Consider the following 25,633-nt stretch of genomic DNA (forward strand, 5'->3'; position numbering starts at 1 on the left):
CTTGGATATTAGTGTCCTATTAATCCCAAGATTGATATATTTCTGCCATTAACTTCATTTCCAAAAGCCTGGAGAGTCCTTTAAAGTAAAATTGGCCTTTAAAAGTGTTTCATTATTGTTTTAATCTCAAGAACACAAGTTACGGACTAATCCCTTCAACTGAAAAAAAATGTGATGGAAAAGTTCCTTAGGGCTTGTCTACATCACAAAGTTGCAGCGCTGGTGAGGGGGTTACAGCGCTGCAACTTAGGAGGTGTACACATCTGCAGGGCATCACCAGCGCTGCAACTCCCTGTTTGCAGCGCTGGCCGTACTCCCGTTTTGTCTCGGGTGTAGAGGATCCAGCGCTGGTGATCCAGCGCTGGTAATCAAGTGTAGACACTTACCAGCGCTTTTCTTGACCTCCGTGGAATAAGCAGGTATCCCAGCATACCTGAGGAAGCCTCTCTGGTAATCAAGCAGGTCTCCTTCCCCGGTTTGCTCTCGCGTTCCCCGAACCCCCGAGCAAGCAGGTCTCCTTCCCCGCGGTTTGCTCTCGCGTTCCCCGAACCCCCCCGCAAACCGCGGGGAAGGAGACCTGCTTGCTCGGGGGTTCGGGGAACGCGAGAGCAAACCGGGGAAGGAGACCTGCTTCCCCGTGGTTTGCTCTCGCGTTCCCCGAACCCCCGTGCAAGCAGGTCTCCTTCCCCCCGGTTTGCTCTCGCGTTCCCCGAACCCCCGAGCAAGCAGGTCTCCTTCCCCGCGGTTTGCTCTCACTTTCCCCGAACCCCCCTTGAAGCCGCCCAAGAGCGCTGCAGTGTGGCCACATCTAACACCACTTGCAGCGCTGGTTGCTGTAAGTGTGGCCACTCTGCAGCGCTGGCCCTATACAGCTGTACTAATACAGCTGTAACAACCAGCGCTGCAAAATTGTAGATGTAGACATACCCTCAGACAGAGCATTCCACACATTACAAATTGCTATAATTGTGCAAATATAGGAAGAATACTCCTTGACCCTGATCCCACCACCATTATAGTCAATGCATATATCCATGTGTATGTTTAAAGTGCATATTCAGCACTGCAAAATTATTATGAGTTTTCCACAAATAATTGTAGATTTTTCAATGTGACATTCAGAAAAGGGTCCCATATTGCATTAAGCCTGTACATTATATACAAAACTCAAAAACAGGAGCCAAAATGTCTCAATGAGACCCCTGAAATCAATTCAAAACGGGAGGAACAAAGTAGAAAAACCAGAAAAGCAAAGATCTCAGCCGGGTTATATACAGAATTTGCTCCCTTTAAGAATCACAAAATCCTGCAGGAGACTACCTGCAATTTGTGTCTTTCTATACACACACAAGTTGGAAATTCCCAGGCATAGATTTCAAATGATTTTTCTAGTGTTTTTATTAAACAACCTCAGACCACACAGACTTTGGGTTCAATATTTAATGTGTCCTATTTTTCAGTTTTTATTGCACAAATGCAGTTTGTTCATGGGTTTCTGGGGCTTAATCTACCTCTCACTTACACTGGAATAAGTCTGGAGTAACTACTCAGAAATCAAGGGAAGTGCACTAGCACACAGATAGCCTGAAGGCTGCTGTAACATATGCATAAGTCTACAATGTAATTAAACACCTGTGGCTGATCAGGCTCTGGGGCTGTGTAATTGTGTGTAGATTGTCAGGCTCAGGCTGGAGCCTGGATTCTGGGACTCTTTCCACTTGTGGGCTCTGGCAGGACCATCTACACCAGTAGTCCCCAACCTTTTCGGCTAGCGAGCGCCAGCCAAAGGACCACTGCGGCGGTGGAGCACCCGCTGAAATGCCACCAAATTTTGGCGGCACCGCCTCTCGATGACATCACTTGCCATCGACAAGCGACATCATCGAGAGGCGTCCCCACCGAAATGCCGCTGTAATTCAACAGCTCTGTAGCCCCACAAGCTAGAATCAGCTGACACAGGCCAGCCATGGGTGTTTCTGTAATGTAGACATTCCCTATGTAACAGCCACAAAGGGCTGAAAACACAACTGAGGATGCAGGTGTGATATAATGAGACTGTTCTTAATGTTTCCTCTGAATACTGTGTGGGTGCCTCAGTTTCCCCTATGCATTTCTTAAGTCTCCAGTGTGCTAAATGGTCGACACTCTGTATCTTGGCAACAAATGTCCAGGGCCCTTCCCCCTGCAAGGGAATAGCTAAAGATGAACAAAAAGATCAGGTGACCTCCTGGCCTGGGAAAGAGACAAAGGCCCGAAAGGAGGGGCTGGAGGGGGATTTTCAGTTGGGAGCAGGCTGGGGATGGGAAGTGAGGGCAGACGGGGTTGTCTGGCTTGCTGGGCCCCAGAATGGACCTGGCTGAGGGGTCCCGTTCTCTGTACCTATGAGTTCTGTTTTGGACCATGTTCCTGTCATCTAATAAACCTCTGTTTTACAGGCTGGCTGAGAGTCACGTCTGACTGCAAAGTGGGGATGCATGCAGGATCCTCTAGCTTCCCCAGGACCCCGCCCACAAATCGGTCATGTATTTGTGTCAACAACTAGCATACAACTAAATGAAACCTGTCTAGAAACAGTTTTATTTAAAAAACTGTCATGCAACATATAATCAACTTGCTTATAGTAATGCCAAAGAGTGGTTTGCCTGTGAAACAATTATTTTCAGCAATTTTTATTTACATTAAATATTTTATTTCTGATTTTGGGATGATGGTATCTTTATTAAATACAAAATCTAAAAGTTTAATATCTGATTGGCAAGAACATAACTTTCCACCATATAAAAGTACTGCAAGAGTAATTCTATACATTTATAGCAATACAAAGTGTAATATATTGAAGCAATATATAGAAGGTATGAAATGAGTTTTAGATGCTTGAATAGTATCAGTCATTTTCATGGAACAAACACAATATTTTGTGATTGAGAAAAAGCCAACAACTAAAGATAATTAAGAACAGGTTAAAATAAGATAGATAACCTATTATAAAAAGATTTGTCTGGCAATTCTACATATGTCATTGCCATCTTGCGTCATATACTGTAGTAATGTAAGAATACTTCAAACTACAGTACTTTTTATGTTGCAAAAATATTCTATGAACACAATCAAAAGATAGCAACAAATTCCTTAGTTGTGATTCAGGATTCACAGAACTGTTTCTTAAATGACAAAGATTTATGCAAAAACTCCCTGATCACAGACAGATCTGTTCTCAGTTACACCAGTAACAGAGCACAATATTTGGCCTTGTGTTGAAAATACATCACAGTGTGAAAAAATAATTGTAGTAGTTAATGAAAAGAATTAGCACACTCTGAGGAAAAGGGGAGCAGGAAGTTGGTGATCATATATTGCCATCAGATTGGGATCTTTTTCTCTTAAACACTATTTATGAGAACACTCCAATTACAAGAATATTTCCATGCAATCAATTCATACCTGGGATTTCAACAGGATGCTTCTCGGTTTTGAAACACAGTTCCGACACCACCACTTTGATTTGAGAAATGCATTTTACTTGTTTATTTTAGCTGGTTTTTTTTTGGTAACATTAAGACCCTACCCCTCTGAAAACAATATAGAAATACTTAACTTTATCAACAAGATACAGACAACGTTTTAGAAATCTTGCATAAGCCTGAGGTACCTTACTGAACTTTCTAGCTATCACACCACATTTCATTGCCAGTCAGTGTTTTATAAGCACAGCTCACTGTAAAAATATTATAAATACCAACTTTTGGCATGATGTAGTTACAAATTTGATGCAAAGTTATTTTGTGTTGATCATATTTTTGAACACTACAATACTAGGAAAGTAACCTCAGCACAAGGCATAATCATGTTTATGTAAACTCACATGCAAATTTTACAACTATTGCTTATCACAACTGGAGACGAAGCAAGCAAGCCTTAAAAATTACTCTTTTCTTTAGGCCATGAAGGCAGAAGCAGGTCAACACAGTGGTAAAATGTTGATTCAGATCTGAGTTTTATATGGAGATAGGCTGGCTCAAGGGCATTAAAAATACACAGTGCAGTGTTTCCCTTTTTACTTATTCTGTCTTGATGTCCAATGGGAAGATTCTCCATCACTCAAAATCAAGAGTGTAGTGTTGACATTTATAATTTAAAACTAAGACGAAAGCAAAACCCATCAAAAATGTAAGGCTAGCAGATGATCTATAGCCATAAATTCAAATACATAGTGACAGGATACAAATGTACAGTGATTACATAAAAAATATAATCTATACGTTGTCAATTATAATCTGAATTCTCTTAGGCCAAAACAGCACTGAAAGTTGAAACATTAGCTTCTTTACACATTACTTCTCTTGTGATATCATCTAAGGACTATTTTCATACTAGAGACTAGTCATCCTTTTTTCCCGTTGCTCAGGTCTAAGATTTTTCATTAGCTAGCATTTTATGATTCTGTGATAAGAAATATATCCATTTCAGATAGAGCTAATGTTTTAAAACTACTTTCACTCGAGTGTTTGCTTGGGAATTGATACAGGAGTCGAAGCCATTTTCATCCACAGTTTTATACTCTGGAGTTAGAATTAAACAAGCAGGTAAGATGTAAACATTTATTGAAATGTTGCCTTCATTCTGCGCAATGTGTCCTGAATTTTTCGGGAATGTTTTTCAGTTCGTATCTGATGGAAGTTGGCACAGTTGTCAGCTGCTAAAGCAGAAATGTCTGCATCATTAAAATGAGCTATTCTTTGTTTGAGGTAAGATTGGAGCTTGAAATCTGTAGTAAAGGTATAGGGATTTTCTTGAAATGCATGAACTTGGCTCACAACTTTTGCAATGTTTCTTTAAAGAAAATAGAGAAAAACATTAGTCTGCTTTTAGTGCTGATGATAAAATGTTAAAAGGAAATTCAAAGGCACGCAGCATCTATTTGTACAGTATTTGTCTCTTTAATAAGTTGCCAAAACGACTGAAGTGTTTTAAACTGTCAAAAGTGCACTGATGCGTTACTTCTTATGACTCACTAGACCAGGGGTCGGCAACCTTTCAGAAGTGGTGTGCCTAGTCTTCATTTATTCATTCTAATTTAAAGTTTTGCATGCCAGTAATACATTTTAATGTTTTCAGAAGGTCTCTTTCTATAAGTCTATAATATATAACTAAACTATTGTTGTATGTAAAGTAAATAAGGTTTTAAAAATCTTTAAGAAGCTTCATTTAAAATTAAATTAAAATGCAGATCTCCCCGGACTGGTGGCCAGGACCCAGGCAGTGTGAGTGCCACTGAAAATCAGCTCGTGTGCTGCCTTCGGCACATGTTCCATAGGTTACCTACCCCTGCACTAGACAATATAGGTGACACATGTATAATTAAAATAATTACCTAAGTTTAGTCCACTTATGAGCTCCGTTTGTCATAGTAAATCCTCCAGTTTCAAGCTGCTGGACGTGCATGGCCAGAACATAGGCTGATGGAATTGTAGGGAGTGTTTTGAATCTCTCTCCTTCCATCAAACACAAACTGTCACTTTTTAAAAACACCTGGTATAATTTACACAAGGAAAGCCCATGAGAAATGTCAGAGCAGGCTTCATAAAGTAGTCCTTGGTTTTATGTCTTTAACAAACATTTTTGTTTTACAGTAATTTTTTCATGTACAGTATAGAAGTTAAAATGGAGATGAAGGAGATAATGCATTTGATCAACCTGGTGGCAGCTCAATTGAGGTAGAGTATGGAACAAAAGTTACTTCAATTAGAAGATAGCCCAGATGGAGTTCTTAATAAACATTTCTAATTTACAACCATGTTGTAGCTGGAATCACAGAATGCACCTTAGGTCTAAGCAAACTCAGTTTCACAAGTACATAAAGTTAGTGATGAAATGTTATGACAATTACTGAGAGATTTCAGAGTAGCAGCCGTGTTAGTCTGTATCCGCAAAAAGAACAAGAGTACTTGTGGCACCTTAAAGACTAACAAACTTATTTGAGCATAAGCTTTCGTGGGCTACAGCCCGCTTCTTTGGATGCACAAAAGCTTATGCTCAAATAAATATGTTAGTTTCTAAGGTGCCATAAAAACTCCTGTTCTTTTTACAGAGAGATATTGTTTGAGATTTTCAAAGGTTACAAGGGGATACAGCCATGTAATTCCTTTTGAAATTAATAGGAGCTGGGTGCCAATCTCCTAGCAGGCTCTGAAAATCTCCGCCCTTGTTTTTCAGTAATTCAAAATAGAGTTTTACAAAATACTAGAGTGAAAGTGTTAACATTTAACTCTTGGTATGTGGCATCTTTAAAAAGTGGCAGTGGGTTAGGTATTGCATCAAAAGCCTAAATAATGGAGCAAGATGAGATGTCCAAGATGGTCTTATTAGCATTACCAGCAGTCTGGGGTACTGCTGACAACTGAGGTATTACTGAGTCTGTTGGTGGCTAAGCAGACTGGCCTTTGTTTTGGGCTAAATAGTCCCAGGTGTTGTTTGGTAAGACTGAATTAAGTATCCCTGCCTTCGCATTCTTCTCCCTTGGCAGTCAGCTAAAGCTTGAGCTTAGAGCAGCAGTGGGTTATCCACTGGAATGGTCTGGCAGCCCACCAGCAGCTTGCCCTGATGGGCCACAGGTTGCTCACCATGGGCTTGGAGATCTTGCACACTGCAAGGCTCAATTTATTTAGTTTTCTTTTGGGTTTATCTGATAATTTGGGCTCTTTGTATTCTTAAAGATTTATGATCAGAAAAGTCATTGTTAAAACAGCAGCTTTCCCACACAAAATATTTGCTCCCTGTGTGCATTTGGTCATAACTGCTGATTTATTAACTAAAATAAATGGTTAATGGATCTGGTTGAAAAAAGGAAAGTTCTGCAAAAGCTTTTGGCAAATTCAAAAGCATTTGTCTGTTATGTTTTGTAATGCTCTAATTTTCCTTTTTATTGAAAAAAGGAAATTGAAGAAAACTGTAGTCTTTTCACACAAAAAAACCCTAACCATTTTCCAATAGGCCAAATTTAGACAAAATTTCATTATAAAATTCTAAACAGCTCTTATTGTTATCAACCACTTATGGGACAGTGAACTGTTCTGTCTTGACTATCATCAAAATAATTATTAATTAAGTGCTAGTTTCACAATATTAATTTCTGGCAATTAGATGCAAGCCAGAAAAAAATGCAACTTGACTTTCAGAGCCCAGGTTGGCATTTGGTCTTGGAAGGTCGAAAAACCCAAACAGTCAAGTGTAAAGTAATCAGGTTTATGTGGGAGTCATTAAACATGGAACAATTTTTTTATACAGTATAAACTGTATTTTGGCTTCAATCCTGCAAAGAGAACCAATGAAGTGTCACATAAGTATTTCACATGAGAGACTCATACTGTACCTCAACAGCCTTGAGTTCTTCCATTATTTCAGACACTTTTGATGGTAAAATTTTCCAAGCCTTAAAAAAGTAAATAAAATACTTTAATCTGAAAAGATATCAATCTTCGTAATGGAACAGACTTACTTTTGCTAAAAACAAAATAGCTACATGGGGGAAAAAAGTCTAAAAGTCTTCACTTACTGGTAGCTGTCGTACTACAAGATTTTCCAGCCCTCTTAAGATTTGCATTGCGGTATCAAAATTTCTTTGTTCATAGCAAAATTTTGCTATAAGGAGAAATTTTGATAGTAAATTCACCTGCAACTGGAAAAAATACAGTTAAATATTAAAATCTACTACATCACACTGGTCTGGTCCATGACGAGGGCTCTTAGGCATTACAGTAATACAAATAATAACTAATAGTAATTTGCTGGAGCTAAAACAAATAATATGTTTGAGAGTCATCACATGAAGCCAATTGCTATGAAGAAACTTAAGCTGGATACCATTTTATTTCCATTTGAGGGCATAGTCCAAAGGCCAAATTGCAACTCTACTGCCAGTAAAACAATTGATCCTAAAACTCTTAACTGGTTGGGAAGACACACAGTAATTAATTCTAAGGAGGCGAAAGGACAGAAACAACCAGGAACAAGTGAGGGACTTGAAAATCACTAAATGAAAATCACTCATCTAAAAGTGTAGTACCAGTTGTATAAACCGGCATTTTTAAAGTTGGCAAAATAAATTGACTTTGTTACATTCTGATTGGCTAAGTTACAACTAACTGAATAATGCTACGCTCAAAATTGACAGAGGATTAGAGAACTGTATGTTATGGCTGCCATATTCTGATAAATTACCCCATCTTAAGCTTTGTTTTCAAAAGCAGTAAAAGCTGCTCTCCAATTTGTATGTTTCTGAGAAGTGCGACAGACAAACAAAAACAACAGCAACAGTTTAAGGCAATTCCAATTTGGGTGTTTGGTGACAAACCTTTCATACTCTCTTAAGGTTAGTGAAAATATCAAAAGTCCATAATAAAGTTGTTATACTAGAGTTCTTTATTGCACAAATATTCTGACTGAACACAGAGGAATATGAGGTAATCAGTCACCTGTAATTGTTGTTCTTTGAAGGTACCCATTTTTATGGATTACCACTTTGGGGTGGATTTGCAGACTTGGATGGAGCTCCCATAACTTCTTATTCTAAGACACATTACACACTACCCCTACTGAGGTATCAGTGCTCATCTCTCTTCATGTGGGAAGTAAAAATACTCCCATAATAGCCAATGATAGACAAAACAGAAATATTCTGTTCAGAAGTTAAGAGGGTGAGGGGTAATTCACTGAGATGACCGTTTCAGAAAACCAACAAATGAGCAACTGGCTCTTATCTGAAGATATTATCTTAATGATTCTCACTTATGGAGACATGCTCCAGGGAGGTCTCTAATATAAAAAGAAAAGAAATTGTGCACACAGTGATGGTCACTAAATGTATGGTGACCATTTGGATTTGGATTAGACTGGTTTAATCTGCATGGGCAGATTCAGGTCCAGGTCTAGAATCATGGTCAGAAAGGAATTGACCATTAAAGCATTGGGAGCAGCCTAAGTACTTCTTGCACTGCCAGTGGTGATGCTATTTACTTGGCAGATAACGACTCAGGGTTTGGGAACTTGAACTCTGTTGTCACCACAAATTTTTATACAAAAGTTGTTATCAACACCCACTATGAGTTGTTATGGGACCACTGGATTCTGTTGACTTTATCATGATTAATTTAGAAAATGTTGTATTAATAAGTTAATGGAAAGATTTCAGATGAAGTCATTCAGAATGCATATACCAATGCACAAAATGACTTCATGTTTAATAACCATCAAGCTTTATTTTTAATTCTGAGGAAAGTATTAGTTAAATTGACCATAAAAGTAGACTAGAAATGTGAGAAAATGAAATTAGAAGAGAGAAAAAAAAGGTACATTTTGTTTTAGGATTTGTTACTTGAGCTAAAACAGCAGCAGGACTGCAGCACCCTGCCTCTCAAAGTTCTAGGTAGAAAATCTTTCAGTGGTAAGAAGGCCATTTTAATAGCAGAAAGTCAGACATCCGCAGTCTCATGGTAAATTAATTCTTATATTCTATTAAGTCTTTAACCCCACCACCAGAACAGATCCAAAACACTAAGCGGATCTGCCAACAACAGTGCAACAAACTGTTGCCAACACAGTGGCAGGCATATTTCAGGCATTTTGTGTAGCTTTGCTATCCAGAAACAGTAAACAATAGCAAATAACTAACTACTTCCTAATTTAATAACCAAATAAAAATTATAGCAAACCTTGGAAGTATGACTTGTCACAATTTCAGCAGCAACCCAGGTGCTGATATCGTCTGCATTTCTCAAAAGCTGTAAGAGGTACTTGTCTTGTATGCAATTTGGCAGAAAGAGGTTACAGACTTTAAGTGACAGTGATTCAGTGGGAACAGCTCTGTGAAACACAAACAATAGGGAATTTAGACCTTACAGCTACAAAACTTGAAGGAAAAGATGTTAACATTCTAATCATTTTAAAAATGTACAATATGTTATTTAGTTACAATCTTGATGAATACATTTTAAAAGGGCATGTGCTTGGATTCTATCCTATATTAATTTCTCTTCTTTGTGTAGACTTTATAATTCCAGTACAAACATACATCTGCAGATGTGATTTTTTTTTTAAGTAGTCCCAAGTTTTGCAACTTGAGCCATCTCTTTAGTTTGACTAACAATAACAAAGCATTTTCTCCCCTCATAAACAGTGGTCAAAGGGCCACACTCACCGAAAAGTTAGTCCGTCTTTTATTTTGTGGAATATGAACACGAACACAAAAAAGTGAGATTCTAAAAGACAGAGTCCTGTCTGCACTACAACACAGTAGGAGCTAGATGGCATTTTTATTGGATTTTAAATGGTAGGGCAAAAGATCCAGCTTGCAGGGCCGCCAGGAGGGGGGAGAAGCAAGTGGGGCAATTTGTCCCAGTCCTCGGGCCCCGCAGGGACCCTCATAAGAGTTTTTCAGGGCCCCTGGAGCGGGGTCCTTCACTTGCTCCAGGGGCCCTGGAAAACTCTCGCCAGCCCTGGAGCATCTTCCACAGCAATTCGGCGGTGGGGGAGTCCTTCCACGCTGGGACCCGAAGCCGACTGCCCCGAAGATCTGCGGCGGTGGGTCCCCGAAGACCTGCGGCAATTCCCCACCCCGCCAAAGACATCAGGCCCCCTGAATCCACATACCAATTAAGATGAATTAAAACAAAAAAAAAGGATAATGAAGATTGTGTGTGAACTGGTGATAATGTTAATATTTATTCTGGATTAGAGCTGAGCAAGTAATAAAAATTGAAATCACTTTTCTTTAAAATCTGCAATAAAATTCCTATATGTTTACAAATATATAAGAATTATTCAAATCAGTACTAAAAGATAGAATTTCATTATTTTTCCATCTATATGGATATAAGTACAACATAATATACTTGAAAAACATTGTGATATTTTTCAAAAACATTCAGCAAATATTTTTTGACCTGCTCTACTCTGGATTTCAAGTCACCTGGACAATGTGGCCTAAAGAAAATTTTTTGGTCTGCTGAACTTCATTTTACAAGTCATTGGAAGGATAAAACTCCATTACTCCTTACTGTGAATTTTTTTTTTTTTTTACATTGAAAGACAATGTAGATTCTCCATTTCCCACTTTCCTTATATACATAGGGTGTAATACAAAAATCAACAATGCATCAGCAGGGATGTGGGGGACAGGAAAAGTAACCCACTTACTTTTGTACAGTGGTACACTTATCTTTGACACCAAGTGCTCTTGAATTTAGGAAGTGTACTGGATGGCATTTATGAAACATTTCCTGCACAGACAAAAATTTAAATCATAGTGATCATTAGGCTTGGCAATTATTTTAGGTATCACAAGAAATACTTTTTCTTCCTCTATTTTCTCTTCTCTAAGGTTCTCAGGAGAAACCATTACCAGAACTCCTGATACTAGTGACTCCAGACATTGCAGGGACTTGGGGAGGAAACTGGCCTATTTTTCCATAGGTGTTGTGAACCTCAGAATAAACAGCAATCAACACATGAGGTGAGGGAGGGAAGGAAGAAGGATGACTACACAACAAACATTTACACTGATTTGTCCCCACTCTCAATAGAATCCAGTCTTTTTACCTGTTGTAACAGTGTCAGTTGACAGCAAAGCTCTTGTGCACTATATTCAGTTAAGAGAGATCCTCCTTCATTTGCTTTAGCATAAGAGCCAGAGAATTTTTCTGTAGAACTGTAATAGCATGGCTTCGGTAAAGCTGACCCAACTGTGTATGGTCTTTGTTTCTGATGATGTGTAATAGGGCCATTTCCTTTGGCGAGTTTCCAGTTAAAGCTCTATACAAGAAAAAAGTAGCTTATTACAGCTGTAACTTTTCTAAAGCCTACATGATGTCTCTTCTCAATATAACTTACTGAGGGAACATCTATTCTGCAAACTTTTGCTAATGCAAGTTATGTAGGCATAGAGCCACCACAGTTAGTATATTGCTTCTGTGCAGGCATACTTGGCTCCTTATATTGGTGTTGCGAATACGTACCAGTAGTGCTTGTGTTGGTGCACCACGCTGTACATCATCAGTAGATATCCCAGAGTGCAACTTGCCACCATTCAGAGCACTCTGTTTTGGGAAGTTTGGATAATACATGATGGAGTAGAAACAAGTCATCCAAGGGTGACTGGGAGCAAGGGGTCAACTTCCCAGCATGCAACTTTCTCCATCCCATAATGTCAATTATATCCCATAATTTTCACCTTTTAAAAAAAAAATCTCCCAGCACCCATGTAGCATTCTTCACTGTCTGCCATTTGACAGAAGCATAGAGCCTGCACAGCACTGGACTATTGTGATGAGTGTTGCAAGCACAAGACACACAATCCTCCAGTATTTGCAGAGCTCCAAGAACCACCAAATCATCAGGGAACATGATGGTTTTGTGGAGGATAGATTTCTGTGGGACATAGCAAAGAACAGTTCAAGGTTGATGGTGGCATTCATGAAGCATTTGCAGATGGTAGAATGCTGCCTCTGAGCCTGAGAAACGATCATTAACTGGTGGGATTTCATTGTAATGCAGACTTTGGATGATGAGCAATGGCTGCAGAGCTTTCAGATGTGCAAAGCCACAATCCTGGATCGGTGTGCTGAGCTTGCCCGAACCCTCAAGTGCAAGGACACCAGACTGAGAGCTGCACTGACAGTGGAGAAGCGAGTGGCAATTGCACTCACTATCTTGCAACTTGCAATGCTGGATTGCTACCAGTCAATGGGAAATCATTTTGGAGTTGGACATCCACTTTGGGAACTGTTGTCATGCAAACATGAAGGACATAGCAGATAGATTTGCAGCAAAGGACTTAGGGCTTACAGTGGACGAGAAGCTGGATATGAGTCAACAATGTGCCCTTGTTGTTATTTGTTCATTAAAATATCTTTGCTACTCTACCACGTCAGTGCCTGAGGATATAAAAATTAGACATTCCAATAAATGCATCATATAATTGATCAACTTATACAGGATTACAGTTGCCAGTAATAAGTTTACAGCTAATTTAACATTACATCATGTTATTTGTGTTAAATAATCATTCTTGTCTCTTCGGACTATCCAATTCTTCTCTTGAACTTAATTCATTTAAGAAGAAACTGAATGAATTTAGGGCCCCAGATTTAGGCTACCATAACACTGTATGAACTGGTAAAGGAGAATACATACCCTAGACTTCAATTTTTTTTTTTATAATAATCACTGTCCCTTGCCCCATGCTGTCCAAGCTGACAAACTATTGAGTGGAGACGGGAGAGAACACCCAATTTATGTTAGGCTTGCTCTGCCATTTAACTGCCAGTAATATAAACAAACCTAATTTGTTAGTGTGCATGTACACAGCATTGAGAATGTAGGTATAAAAACAAGAAAACTAAACCTATAAATGGAACCATTTTATTTATTTCTAGGTAGCCTAAAAAAGATATAGAGATAGTTTGAGTTTATAAAATACATATGGAGGTTTATTTTGTCCTATGATGGATTCAGCTTCTGCCTTGCTCTTGGGAACTCTCATTTCTTCCTCTCCCACACAGCTGGTGGCCCCACTAGGGCTCAGTCTTTCACTTCCTCCTTTTCTCCCTCTATACATTCTCACAGGCTGAGTTCTCCCCTCTACATGGATAACTTCTCACTAACTAGTCGTGAATTTCTGCCTCTGACATGTCCACTTCAAAACATCCCAATCAGGCCTTGTGTCACGGGGTGTGTCGCCAAGGACCTTCATGGAGCTGTACTCACTTACTGTTTTGGACATTTAGACCTACTGTATGTCGTCTATGTTCAAAACGCACTGCATAGTTAAACCTTCACCATGTCACTGTCAACAGTATCTTTCTTGTTCCAGAGTTCCCATCCTGGCTCTCATCCTAGACTCCTGCTTTCGTGTGTGTGTGTGTGGCAGGCATACTTTTGCCTCTTCTCCCCTTCGGTATCTTGAGTTATTGTCCCTTCTTCATGAACTTCATTGTTGTGATATTAGTTCAGCCTCTAGTTACGTAATGAGTTGATGACTATAACTGCCTGGTCTGTAGCCTTGTTCATTTCCATTTCTTTTCCTCCTCTGAGTACATAAAAAAATCCACTTATTTTCCTGCTCCTTTATCCAAGTCTCCCTTCCTCTCTTCTTCATGCCCCATCTTTGCTATAAACTATCCAGAGTTTCCATAGAGCTCTGTTGATTTAACCCCATTAAATTCTATGGGATTTTTGTATAAAGGCAGTAACATTCTGTAAGCTCATTGGGACAGGGATCCTGCTATTCAACTAGCATATTTGATCTGTGAAGCACTTTGGACTCTTTCTTGTGAGGATGCTTTTTTTCAAGCAAAGTCTATTGGATTCTCAGGACTCCGAAGTTACTTTGTACCAGCTGATGTCTTCTAATTCTGATTTATGAGAGTCAGTAGTGTAAGAGGAAGGTGCAGTAAAGTTTTGAAATTCTGTAGGCAAAAAGCACTTTTTCTTCTGTTCATTTTAAACTTTTTTATACAGATTTCCTTGGTGTTATCTGGACTGGTGATCTGCTAGGTCACTCCAATCCTCAACTCTGGGAGCCAGCCTTACCCTGCTCTGCTCTGAGAACCCCTGTTCTCCCACAACCTCTAGCATGTAAACTGCTCGCAGTTACATGAGTGAGCACTTTTGGCCAGCCACTGCTTGGATGGCGCAACTGAATGACACTAGCTAATATCTCTAGTCCCAGACACAACCCTAGGAACCTCCATTTTGCAGTGTTCAGTTATGCCCACTGGATGCTGCAAGCTTATATGGGTTCATCAATTTAACAAAGAAATTGATATGTACCAGGCTTCTTATCCCAAGGGGAGTCTCTGATGTGCTTCAGGTAGAATAAACAAAGAAATTTATTAACTACAAAAGACAGATTTTAAGTGATTATAAGTCAAAGCACAAGAAGTCAGATTTGGTGAAATGAAATAAAAGCAAAACACATTCTAGGCTGATCTTAACACTTTCACTGCCCTTACAAACTTAGATGCTTCTCACCACAGGCTGGCTGGTTGCTCTTCAGCCAAGCTCTCCCCTTTGATCAGTGCTTCACTCGCTTTGTGGTGGTGTCTGTAGATGGAGGAGAGAGAGCATAGCAAACATCTCTCCCTTTATCGTGTTCTTTCTTCCATCTTGGCTTTGCCGCCCCGCCCCTTCAGAGTCAGGTGAGCATTACCTCATCATAGTCCCAAACTGACCAAGGGAAGGGGATAACTGATTTGAGAGTCCAACAGATCCTTTGTTGCTGCCTAGGCCAGTGTCCTTTGTTCCTGTGAGGCTGGGCTGGGTTTGTCCCATACATGCCCTGATGAGGTGTGAACTGCCACTCTGCTCCTGGGGAGTCTTCCTGAGCTTGTTTTAAGCCATGAGAACACATTTTCAGCCTCATAACTATATACATGAAATTACAGCCTTTAACATATAACATTACTATAACAACAATACACAGTGTATCATGAGCCTTCTGAAGACACCCAACATGACAAACTTTGCATTGGATACCACACAATCATATTATAAGGATGAACAGGGGGGTGCATGGTGTTCCCCCGAGGTACTGAGCATCACAATAAGTTATTTACAATAGTAGCAAATTTCATAGGGAAAAATATTTTCAGCAATTATGAGTCTCAAAATGGAACAGAAGTAAACATTTTACAGCCTCTAAAATTAGTATGACTGTAGCAAATCAGTACTGAATCAGCAAATCACATAAGCACATGCTAAACTTTAAGTCAATGGGACTTAAGCACATATATAAGAGGTTTGCTGAATTGGGGCCTAAAGTGTTAAATTAAAAATTCCTTTATTTTTGCAAGAAAAATATACAAGACAGCTCTCTATATAAAGTAAGCTAAAGAAACTACATGCCTTTTGGTTGACATCTTCAGAGAGCTTTTTGCATAATGAATGTAAAGATTTTGTATCATCCTCTTCTTCCTCCTTCCACTCATCCCAGTTATAGCACTGGAAAGCACTGCCATGTTTCCCGCCAGTAGCATTTTGAAGCACTGCCAGCAAACGTTCACCATAGCCATTTAATGGAGCAATCTAAATGGAAAGTAGGTTTTAGTAGGCAATTCTATTGATTTTTCTTTAAAAGATTAGTGATGAAGTAAAGAGCATTTATAAGAAAATTCACATATTTTATTACAGCCATGTAACAAGAAAGTGTCACTAGGCATAATTTTTTCACACTAATTTTACTCAGAAAGACAAGGCTCCTAATAATAGGGTTTGCGTATATACCATAACTACATTTGATTTAAATGACATTTTACTTAAAGCTTTCACCAAAATAACAACAAGTTATAATAAGTTACCTTGGAAGAAATAATGTCTTGTAGCATGCACAAAAGATCAGTTTTTATTGCAAAGTCTACAATATAACAGTCTTCAATCCAAGCCTGCAGAATGTAGAAACTCCGATTGTATATTTTGATAAGCAGAGAGGCGGGATCCCCATTTGCACTGGTAATATGAGAAAGGCAGTGAGTGCACTGAAACTGTCATTTTAGTCTAATCTTAAAAAGAGGCTGAGAGAGAAAAGTGCAAGAATTTTCTGCCAGTTGTATTACTTAAACAAAAAAACCCCAAGTCTCCCTTTCTTTGGCATCTACACCTCTAGAGGAACAAAAGTTTCATTTATAAAAATGTCCCAATACCCAGCTACTTATTGAGACAAAACGCCCACTGAAGTCAATAGCAGTTCAGAGTGGAAGTAGGAAGAAAGCATATTGTCCAGTACAGAACTTACTCTGTTTTCACTGTGTTCCACTCTTGTGCCTGGTCTACACTTCACACTTAAGTCGACCCCTACCTACATAACTCAAAGCAGTGGAAAATGTTGTGCTCTGTGCAATGTAGTTAGGTTGAACCAACCCCCGCTGCAGATGCAGCTTGGTTGATGGAAGATTTTTTCCATCGACCTAGCTACCACCCCTGGAAGGGGTGGATTTACTATTGTGATGGAGAAACCCCTTCTGTCGATGTAGAAAGTGTCTGTGCCTCTGCAGCGCTTGTAGTGCAGACATTCCTTTATTCACAAGAAAATCTCTTTTAAAAAAAAAAGTAACAAAATTCAATTCAATTAGGGGCTTCTTTTTAGAAATACTTCTTTCACATTGGGGAGAAAAGTCTCTAGAACTTGGACAGTTTTGCTCACAGGAACTTACTGTACCTGGATAAAGTGCTGCTGATTCTATCAAGAAGAAACTTCAACAATTCTTCTTGTGTGCAGAAATAACGAAATGTGTAGAGGAACTGCTGTACATAACCTTCTAAAAATGCATTTCTGTGGGATATAAGAAAAAAAGCTTCAGATAAGCAATGGTATAGTTTTTTTCTTGTATTAAAACATAGCAACAAAAAAAGTTACAACTAGAGCAGATTGAAAGTCTGAATTCCCATTCCATGGAAAATTCTTAAGTAAAAAAAAAAAAGTTCAATTTTGGAATAAAAAAATAAAATTTGGAATTTCCCATGAATGGGAATTCTAAACATTAAACTATCTGACTTTTCAAAATTAGAAAATTTCCAAATTAACCATCTCAATTTCCACATTCCTATTTTTAAATTTAATTTGTATACAATGTATTCTGTGGTTTTAGAATGATTTTAAAAGCTGCTACTCTAATTTGTACGGCTTGAGGGATCTTATTTTCTTGTTCAAAGTACTGATATTTTCTGTCTGGTGCAGTCAGGATGATAGAGAGGCAGGCTGGGGAGCTGGCAAGAAACCAGACTGGTTTCAACTGGAATCCTGCATGGGGCTCATCAACATTTTAATTTCCTGTAGAACATTTCACCTCTCTCAAAACAACAGTTTGTGATGGAACTGTTCTTCTGGAAAGTTTCCAGCCTGATCTAGTTACAACTGAAATATTCTTATTCTTCATATTTTTATTTGTTAAGAAGCAGTAACTTCAATTCCTGAACTTCATGTTTCTTTATTAAAAACTTTAGCTCATCTATTGTTAAAATATTATGTGTACCATGGCTAGAAACAAACCCTAGAAACAATATTCTGGACAATGCTACTGAAATCAGCTAAAACTCTTACTTCTGGTGGAATTTTGCACCAAAAAATTAAAAATTCAGTGCAGAATATTTTAAAATTCTGCAAAATTCTGCATATTTTATTTGTCAATACAATGCAATATAATCACTCCAGTTTCAATTATTTTGGTAATTTATTTCAAAATACCTGTCAACAATACAGACAACAGCAAAAAAGATGCCTCCAGGAGTAGAGAGTTAAAGAAACATCTACAACAACCCAGTTACAATTGGGGGGGGGTATTGGAGGGGGCTGTATGGGACCCCCAGAGCCCAGACACCTGCACTTCCATCCCCCCAGAGTCCAGCCATGCGGCAGCCCCCAGCCCAGACACCAGACCCTCTTCCTCACAGAACCCAGCCATGAGGCAGCCCCCTGCCCAGACACCGGCACCCCCAGAGCCTTTACTCTGCCCAACTTCTTTACTATCCCACTGGGGGACATAGTGTGGTGAGGCTCTGTCCTTCTTCATCCTTTGCCAGAGCTGGCTGGGTCTCCCAGGCCCTCTCCCTTCCCTGGGAGAATGAGGATCAAAAAGGCATGCAGCCTCCAGCCCAGCCTGTGACTGTGAGCTGGGCTTTGCAGAATCCAGTGGTCCATAATGAAGGGCAGAAATTCTGGGTGGGAAACAGGGAAGTCTGTAAAATTCTGCATTCCACAGTGGTGCAAAATTCCTCCAGGAGTAAACTCTGTGAGAGAAGCTGATGAAATGTGCAAGTATATTGATATTCATCCAGTGCTGGAGAGGAAGATGGTGATAGTTCCTACCTCTTATGTAGCATTTTTCACCAATAAATTGCAAACACACTTCAAAAAGGAGATATGCATCATTATTATCCTAATTTTACAGATGGGGAAAAGGAGTCCTAAACAAGTCATTGGCAGGACTGGGAACAAAACCCAAGTTTCTTAAGTCCCAATCCAGCGCCACATCCGCTAGACTATGATGCCTCTGAGAGTTTTCAGGGGCCAAGACATGAGTTTACATACCATCATGACAGTACATCTGTTCAAACACTACAGTGGTGAAAGTCGCACAGTTACGCTGCTGTAGCATAGATGCTTCTTACACCAGTGGAGGGCGTTTTTCCATCAATGTAATTAATCCACCTCTGCAAGATGTAGCAGCTATTCAATCTAGCTGCATCTACAGTGGGGGTCAGGTCGATCTAACTACGGCATACAGGATGCAAAATTTTTCACAGCCCTGAGTCATGTAGCTTGGTTGATCTAATTTTTAGGTGCATACTAGGCCTCAGACCCAAATCTAGTGCCTAGTTCAAGAACCTGGGCAGAGTGCCAGGAAGAAGTGTGAGGGGAGGAATCATGTTGCCCCCATCTAATTAGGGTGGGAAAGAGGGAAATCTGGTTTAATATGGTGGGGAGGGGTTGGATCAGGTCTCAGGCCTTCCACCAGGCCTATTATTACCTGGCTTCCTTTTTTGCCATTTGGACGCTGATGACTGCAATTAAATACTATTTCTGCATACTGTTAAGTTAATACAAGCAAAGGAGTAGTTATACAATGCTGACAAACATTATTTATGGAAGCTAGATTTGTATGAATCCTGTATTTTTAAACAGAATTATGTTTGTTCTGCCCTGTAGATTAGGGATTTATAGAATACAGCATACCTAGAGTATAGATATGCCATTAACCCAAGTGGCGTCCCAGCTTGTAGAATCCTTGACCTGTTTTGATTATTACATTGGTGCTTTATCATATTATAGAAAATGAGCAATGACGACTCATCCAAAGGGCTGACGTCCAACACATCAGTTCTTGTAATGTTAACTACTGTAGGAAGTGCACATGATTCCACTCCCCACTGCTCTGCATACATGATCTGTGTGAAGAAGAGTCAAAGCAATGTAAAAGGAAATAACTGAAAAATGATGAAAATGAAAAATCGGAGGAAATAAAGTCAATTCAACTTAAAACCACAATCACATTTAAAGTCATTCTTTTTAACAAGACTAGTTAACAGTTACTTGAATTTCAGTCAGTAATTCTTAAAAGTTCTTTATAAAATTATGACTTTTGTTTAAAACTTTTTAAATTTAATATACTGACTTGGGCATCCAGTTACACTATTATAGCCACCTGTATAACAAACAAATAACGTGAATTCAAAGCTGACTTGCCTGTAGATACTTCTTCACCAATTCAAGAAATTGCACCTTGGATTTCATTTCTTGTAGCTGTCCCCTCAATTTGGGCAACATACTTTTAACCTCGGAACCTTAAGATGTAAAATACATTTAGCACAAAAGCACATTTTGATGCAGTTGTGAGATTTATATGAAATGACTTAAGGCAAATCCCTTTATTAGCATATCAGTTGTACTTTTACCTTTGTTTCTTCTCTCATTCTGTAAAAGCTTCTGATAGAATTTTATAGTTTTCCTATAATTTTTTGTCTCAATCATTAGTATTTGTTCAAGTTCCTATCAAAAAAGGAAAACATTCTGATTTGAATGTTAAAAACTATACTACTGGGCAGTTCTGATAAGCAGTTTGATTATATTAAATAAAAAGGTTGGTTCACATAACACAAAGGCAAGAACATCCAACAGATAGGAACAGGAAATTCACCAAGAAAAAATATTAACACTTATCTTTGCTAGACGAGAAAGTTACACCAAGCCTCTTTGTACTTCTGTGCAAAGAGGGCTGATGTAAAATTAAAACTGAATATTCAGAAACCACGAAGACCACTGCTTATCGTGTTGACTCTATTGTCTCATTGTTTACTTGCTCTCTCTGGTCTGTCTGTATCCATTTGTTGTCTCCTGTCTCATACTTGGATTGTAAGGTTTTTGGAGCAGGGACTGTCTTACTGTTTTAAACAGCACTCTGTTTTGTACAGAGGTCTTATCCCTGACTTGGGCTCTTGGGCCCTAAAGCAATACAAATAGTTAATAAAATAAATAATAATAATAATAATAAAAACCAAAAAAAATTAGGTGGCTGCACTCAGCCTTACAATATGTAGAAATAATGCTCATTGAAAACCAGTGGAAGTTGAATCCATTTATGCCAGATCTAAGTTTTGTTCAAGTTATTTAGAATATTTTAAAAACAAAGATATAATTCCATCTATTAACCTGCATGCAGCATGTACATTCTTTAAAATAGTGGATTTGTGTAATACTACAGAACAGTCCCTATGTGTTTTTGATCTTACACTAAAGTTCAATTTGTGGTTCGCTTAAAATCAGTATATAAGATTTTACAGTGGTCAGATGCTGCACCCCAGTGGTATATACAGAAAGGTGTGCAGGGTTTCTACTTCAACACATTTTTTTGCCTAATGATTTGTCATGTTGCATTCTTCCTTGTGTACAAATAATAAACATACTATCCTTTAAATTAATTTCTTACACACTGGTATATTGTGAACACCCATAGTCTACCACAATTCCGTGAAGGTCAATGAAACAAGATATATAGCTCAACCTGAGCAAAACTATCCAAATGCTGTAATGCTAGATCAGGAGTGTGAAACTATCCAGAGGCTGCATCCAGCCCTTCAGATGTTTTAATCTGGCCCTTGAGCTCCTGCTGGGGAGTGAGGTCCAGGCCTTGCCTCGCTCCATGCGTGCCATGGCTCTGCGTGGCTCCCAGAAGCAGCAGCATGTTGCTCTTCAAGCTCCTACGTGGAGGGGCAGCCAGGGGGCTCCCCACGCCACCCCCACAGCTCCCATTGGCCAGCAACTATGGCCAATAGGAGCTGCAGGGGCGGTGCCTGCAGATGGAGCAGCATGTAGAGCCGCCTGGTTGCGCCTCTGCATAGGAGTTGGAGACGGGACATGCCACTGCTTCCAGAAGCTGCTTGAGGTAAGCACCACTGACCCCCTCCTGCACCGCAACCCCGTCCCAGCCCTGATCCCTGTCTCGCCCTCCAAACCCCTCGGTTCCAGCATAGAGCACCCTCCTGCACCCCAGAGCTGCACCCCCAGCTGGAGCCCATTCCCCAACCCCCTGCCCCAGCCTTGAGCCCTCTTCCTCACCCTGAACTCATTTCTGGCCCCATTCTAAAAGAGCCCACACCCAACCCCCAATGTCGTGAGCATTTATGGCCCGCAATACAATTTCCATACCTAGATGTGGCCCTCGGGCCAAAAGGTTTGCCCACCCTTGTGCTAGATGTATTTATGATCTTCATTTCTATGGGCATGAAGTGGTCAATTTCACCATTACTTTTTTTCCTATACATTTTATGCAAAAGGTGCCCAGTGATTAGAAACATGGGCCACATCTTTAAAGCCAGAGTAACTGGCTACATAGTGATTCCTTCCTGGGCAGGGTAGCTGTCTCCAAGACACTCACCACTCCGACTTCCACCCTGTCCCAGGTAATGAGCATGTCAGAGAGAAGGGAACCTAACTCAACCACTGCTGTACTCCAGCTGTTTCCTAGCTGGTATAATGGCTCTTTTTGGATGATTACCAGCTGACATAAAGCATCTGTAAAGCTCCTCCAAATTAAGCCAAATGGTAGCAGTATTGGGCAAAGTGCAAAAGTGGCACCACCCACAGGCTCTGCACCACATCTCAGCTTTGCCAACCAAGAAGTGGGACTCATGTATTTGCATGCTTTTTGTTTTAAATTTGTAAACTGCTCAGATAACACCCAATCCAATCTCAGTTAAGTAAATAGAAAGACACTCACTGACTTCACCATAATAAAGGCTTGGATCCAAACCCTACCGAAGTCAGTGGAAATCTTTCCTTGGGATTCACTGAGCTTTGGATCAGGTCCAAATTACAGCAATGAGTATGATAGTAAAAGTCCTAGACTGATACGCTACTGAACAGAGATATTAAAGGGGGCTCCTGGAAAAATACCACATTCACCTATTATACCAGTAGGACTATCTCAGATTATTAATAAAACATGATAGTTTGAATTCTCCTAAGTGACATGAAAGAGCACAATTGCAAGTAGCAATTTTATCAGAGAGAGAAGGGAGAGAGATTACTTTAAAAAAGGGGAATAGGAAATACTATAACTTGTTTAACCTAAAATAATTAAGACACTGGGTTTTTCTTTGAGACACTGCCTTACATTTTAAAAGTGGTATATTTAGAGGAAATGCTATGGTAAGTACATAAATTAATTTAAATACTGAACAAAAATAACATTGGTAAGATACAGCATTTCTAAGAATACAATAACTTGTATTCTTCTTTGGTGAAAAAATCAAACTATAGTTTAATTCAATAAAAGTGCCTCATAGACAAAAGAATATGGTCCTTACTTTAAGCCAACTAGTCCTTCTTGAAGCAAGAGCCCCCTTCAAGCTATTTTTCAGATTTCTGATAGTGACACTAAGTTGCAAGTGCACTAATCCTGCTGTTCGTGACACGATGCATTTGACTTTAAGCACATAACTCAGAAGCCATTCAAAATCAGAAGTAAAAGGTTTTGAAGCCAAGAGGTGCCCCAGAGGACAGCACTATTAACCACGAGACCTGTCCTAATAGGTCATTATGTGCTTCAGGAAGAGAATGTTAGTTTAACGTACAGGGATATCAAACTACTGAAATCGTACTTACATTGTTGGGGCATAGCTACAAGGATATCCGAAATTCTTCATGCCACCAGGGGACAATGAAACACTAGAAAGCACTTTAGAATAAGATGAGGAAGAACATGATAGATACATTTTCCATACTGTCTAGAATGGTCTTGTAAATGAAAAAAAAGGTGCTATTGAATTTTTATACATCTAAGTATACATATGTTCATGTTTCTTTAAAAAATATAAACTCTTTTGCAATCCTAGTATCTTTCACTGTGTGCAATGATCCTCTTCTAGTATTTGAGAAAAATTTCAAAGCAGTAAGAGGAAAAGTAGTAGAATCAGGGGCTTTATTAGCCATTATTTAAAATACATACAGGTTAACTGAAATCCCTGAAGAGCAATATAGGTTTTCTTGGGCTTTGCACTCTGCAAATTTAACAAAAAGTATCTGCCATATTAAGGCCAGGTCTTTAGGTCATTGGGCGAGAAGGAATAGCTCAGTGGTTTGAGCCTGCTAAACCCAGTGTTGTGAGTTCAATCCTTGAGGGGGTCATTTAGGGATCTGGGGCAAAAATCTGTCTGGGGATTGGTCCTGCAGGGGGTTGGACTAGGTGACCTCCTGAGGTCCCTTCCAACCCTGATATTCTATGATATACTAATGCAAGTTTACAGTATAACTATGCAGCTCAGGTGTGTAAAAAATCCCCATCCCTGAGTGACAAAGTTATACCAACCTACCCCTGGTGTAGACTGAGCTTTGACAACAGGAGAGCGTTTCCTATAGACATAGCTACCACCTCTCACAGACGTGGATTAACTACACTGACAGGAGAAGCTCTTCAGATTCTTAACTTTTACATTATATTATGTTAGAATATGAGTGTGACATTTTTTATTTACAATTTTTTTTATGTTATTCGTGTGAAAGATGCTTAATCTGGCTATATTCTATTGACCATTACTTGGCTCGTGAAGGGAATTTGATTTCACGGCGTATGCATGCATTCAAATACCTCCTCCTCAAGGTGAAGTCTGACCTCCAACCTTACCCACCGTAAAAATGAAGGCAAATGAGGCAACAATAGTAGCTCCCACCTCACATACCTGAGAAGGTAGGCGTCATCCCCAGATGAATTACAGACCAAAAGGGAAGACTGAATGGGTGGCCTGGCCATTTCTCAAAAGAAGTGGACTGTCAAGAATGCTTATGGGAAAGTCTCATAGAATTTTATAAGGATTAAACCAACAGAGTTCAATAGACTTCAAACACACCTATAAAAAAGTGACCATTTCCTATTAAATACCACAGGATTTTTCCATAAGATATTCATATATCACAGTTATGGGCCATATACGAAATTAAAAATGTGGAATGACACTTCAAAAATATGTTATATATGCTATGGTTACAGAGTACACTTCCCAAAAGCAGCGTGGTACAGCTGAACAAGTCACAGAAAAGTACAAGAATATTAAAGTTAGAGCACATTTTTACATTTAATGATCAAAATGGGAACAGTACAAGTGCAATTAGTAGACTAGAGAAAAGTAATTCATAGCAGAAAGAGAAACAGTAATTACAATCTGATACATACAATTTAAAACTTGCAAACCAAAGAGAATCACAAAAGGAGATCTGCTGAGACATTAGGAAAGAAGAATGTTAAAGCATGAAGTGTGACACAGTTTTTCAAAGTGGTGGCTTTTGCACTTGGGTCCAAAGCTAATCATTGGTGACCCAGTTATATGAAGTAGAAAGCATTTTAAATGGGACAAGTTCACTGAAAGCATTAGACAGAACTCCCGTGAGGAGAGCAAGCAGGATCAGCAAACACATCGTTCACAGCTAATATATCAAACAAGTTCCTGGTAAATAGATTCACTTTTAATGGGAAAGATTTACTAGAAGTTGAGTTTGAGCAAAAAATCCTATCACTAAGGGGTATGTTTTTGACAAGTGTACAAAGGTTTAGCTCATTAGCATTAATAGGAGTCACACAACTAAATTTCTGTGCAC

The 25,633-nt window shown here is 39.3% G+C and overlaps 1 protein-coding gene across 1 annotated transcript in view; it reads right to left on the bottom strand.

The window, feature by feature from the left end:
* Positions 1-3,399: 3,399 nt before the first annotated feature.
* Positions 3,400-25,633, bottom strand: part of KNDC1 (kinase non-catalytic C-lobe domain containing 1) — a 103,392-nt gene continuing 81,158 nt past the window's right edge. The window contains exons 18-30 of the mRNA XM_050959785.1: positions 20,440-20,533; positions 20,231-20,328; positions 19,721-19,932; positions 17,207-17,320; positions 16,350-16,497; positions 15,898-16,077; positions 11,593-11,805; positions 11,191-11,273; positions 9,708-9,858; positions 7,553-7,675; positions 7,370-7,429; positions 5,372-5,529; positions 3,400-4,830 (exon numbers count right to left, since the gene is read on the bottom strand). Coding sequence (XP_050815742.1) covers positions 4,599-4,830; positions 5,372-5,529; positions 7,370-7,429; positions 7,553-7,675; positions 9,708-9,858; positions 11,191-11,273; positions 11,593-11,805; positions 15,898-16,077; positions 16,350-16,497; positions 17,207-17,320; positions 19,721-19,932; positions 20,231-20,328; positions 20,440-20,533 — 1,866 coding nt within the window. The 3' untranslated portion in view covers positions 3,400-4,598. The remainder of the gene's footprint in view (positions 4,831-5,371; positions 5,530-7,369; positions 7,430-7,552; positions 7,676-9,707; positions 9,859-11,190; positions 11,274-11,592; positions 11,806-15,897; positions 16,078-16,349; positions 16,498-17,206; positions 17,321-19,720; positions 19,933-20,230; positions 20,329-20,439; positions 20,534-25,633) is intronic.

The sequence above is a fragment of the Gopherus flavomarginatus genome, chromosome 6, assembly GCF_025201925.1.
Source record: "Gopherus flavomarginatus isolate rGopFla2 chromosome 6, rGopFla2.mat.asm, whole genome shotgun sequence".
NCBI classification, from domain to species: Eukaryota; Metazoa; Chordata; order Testudines; family Testudinidae; genus Gopherus; species Gopherus flavomarginatus.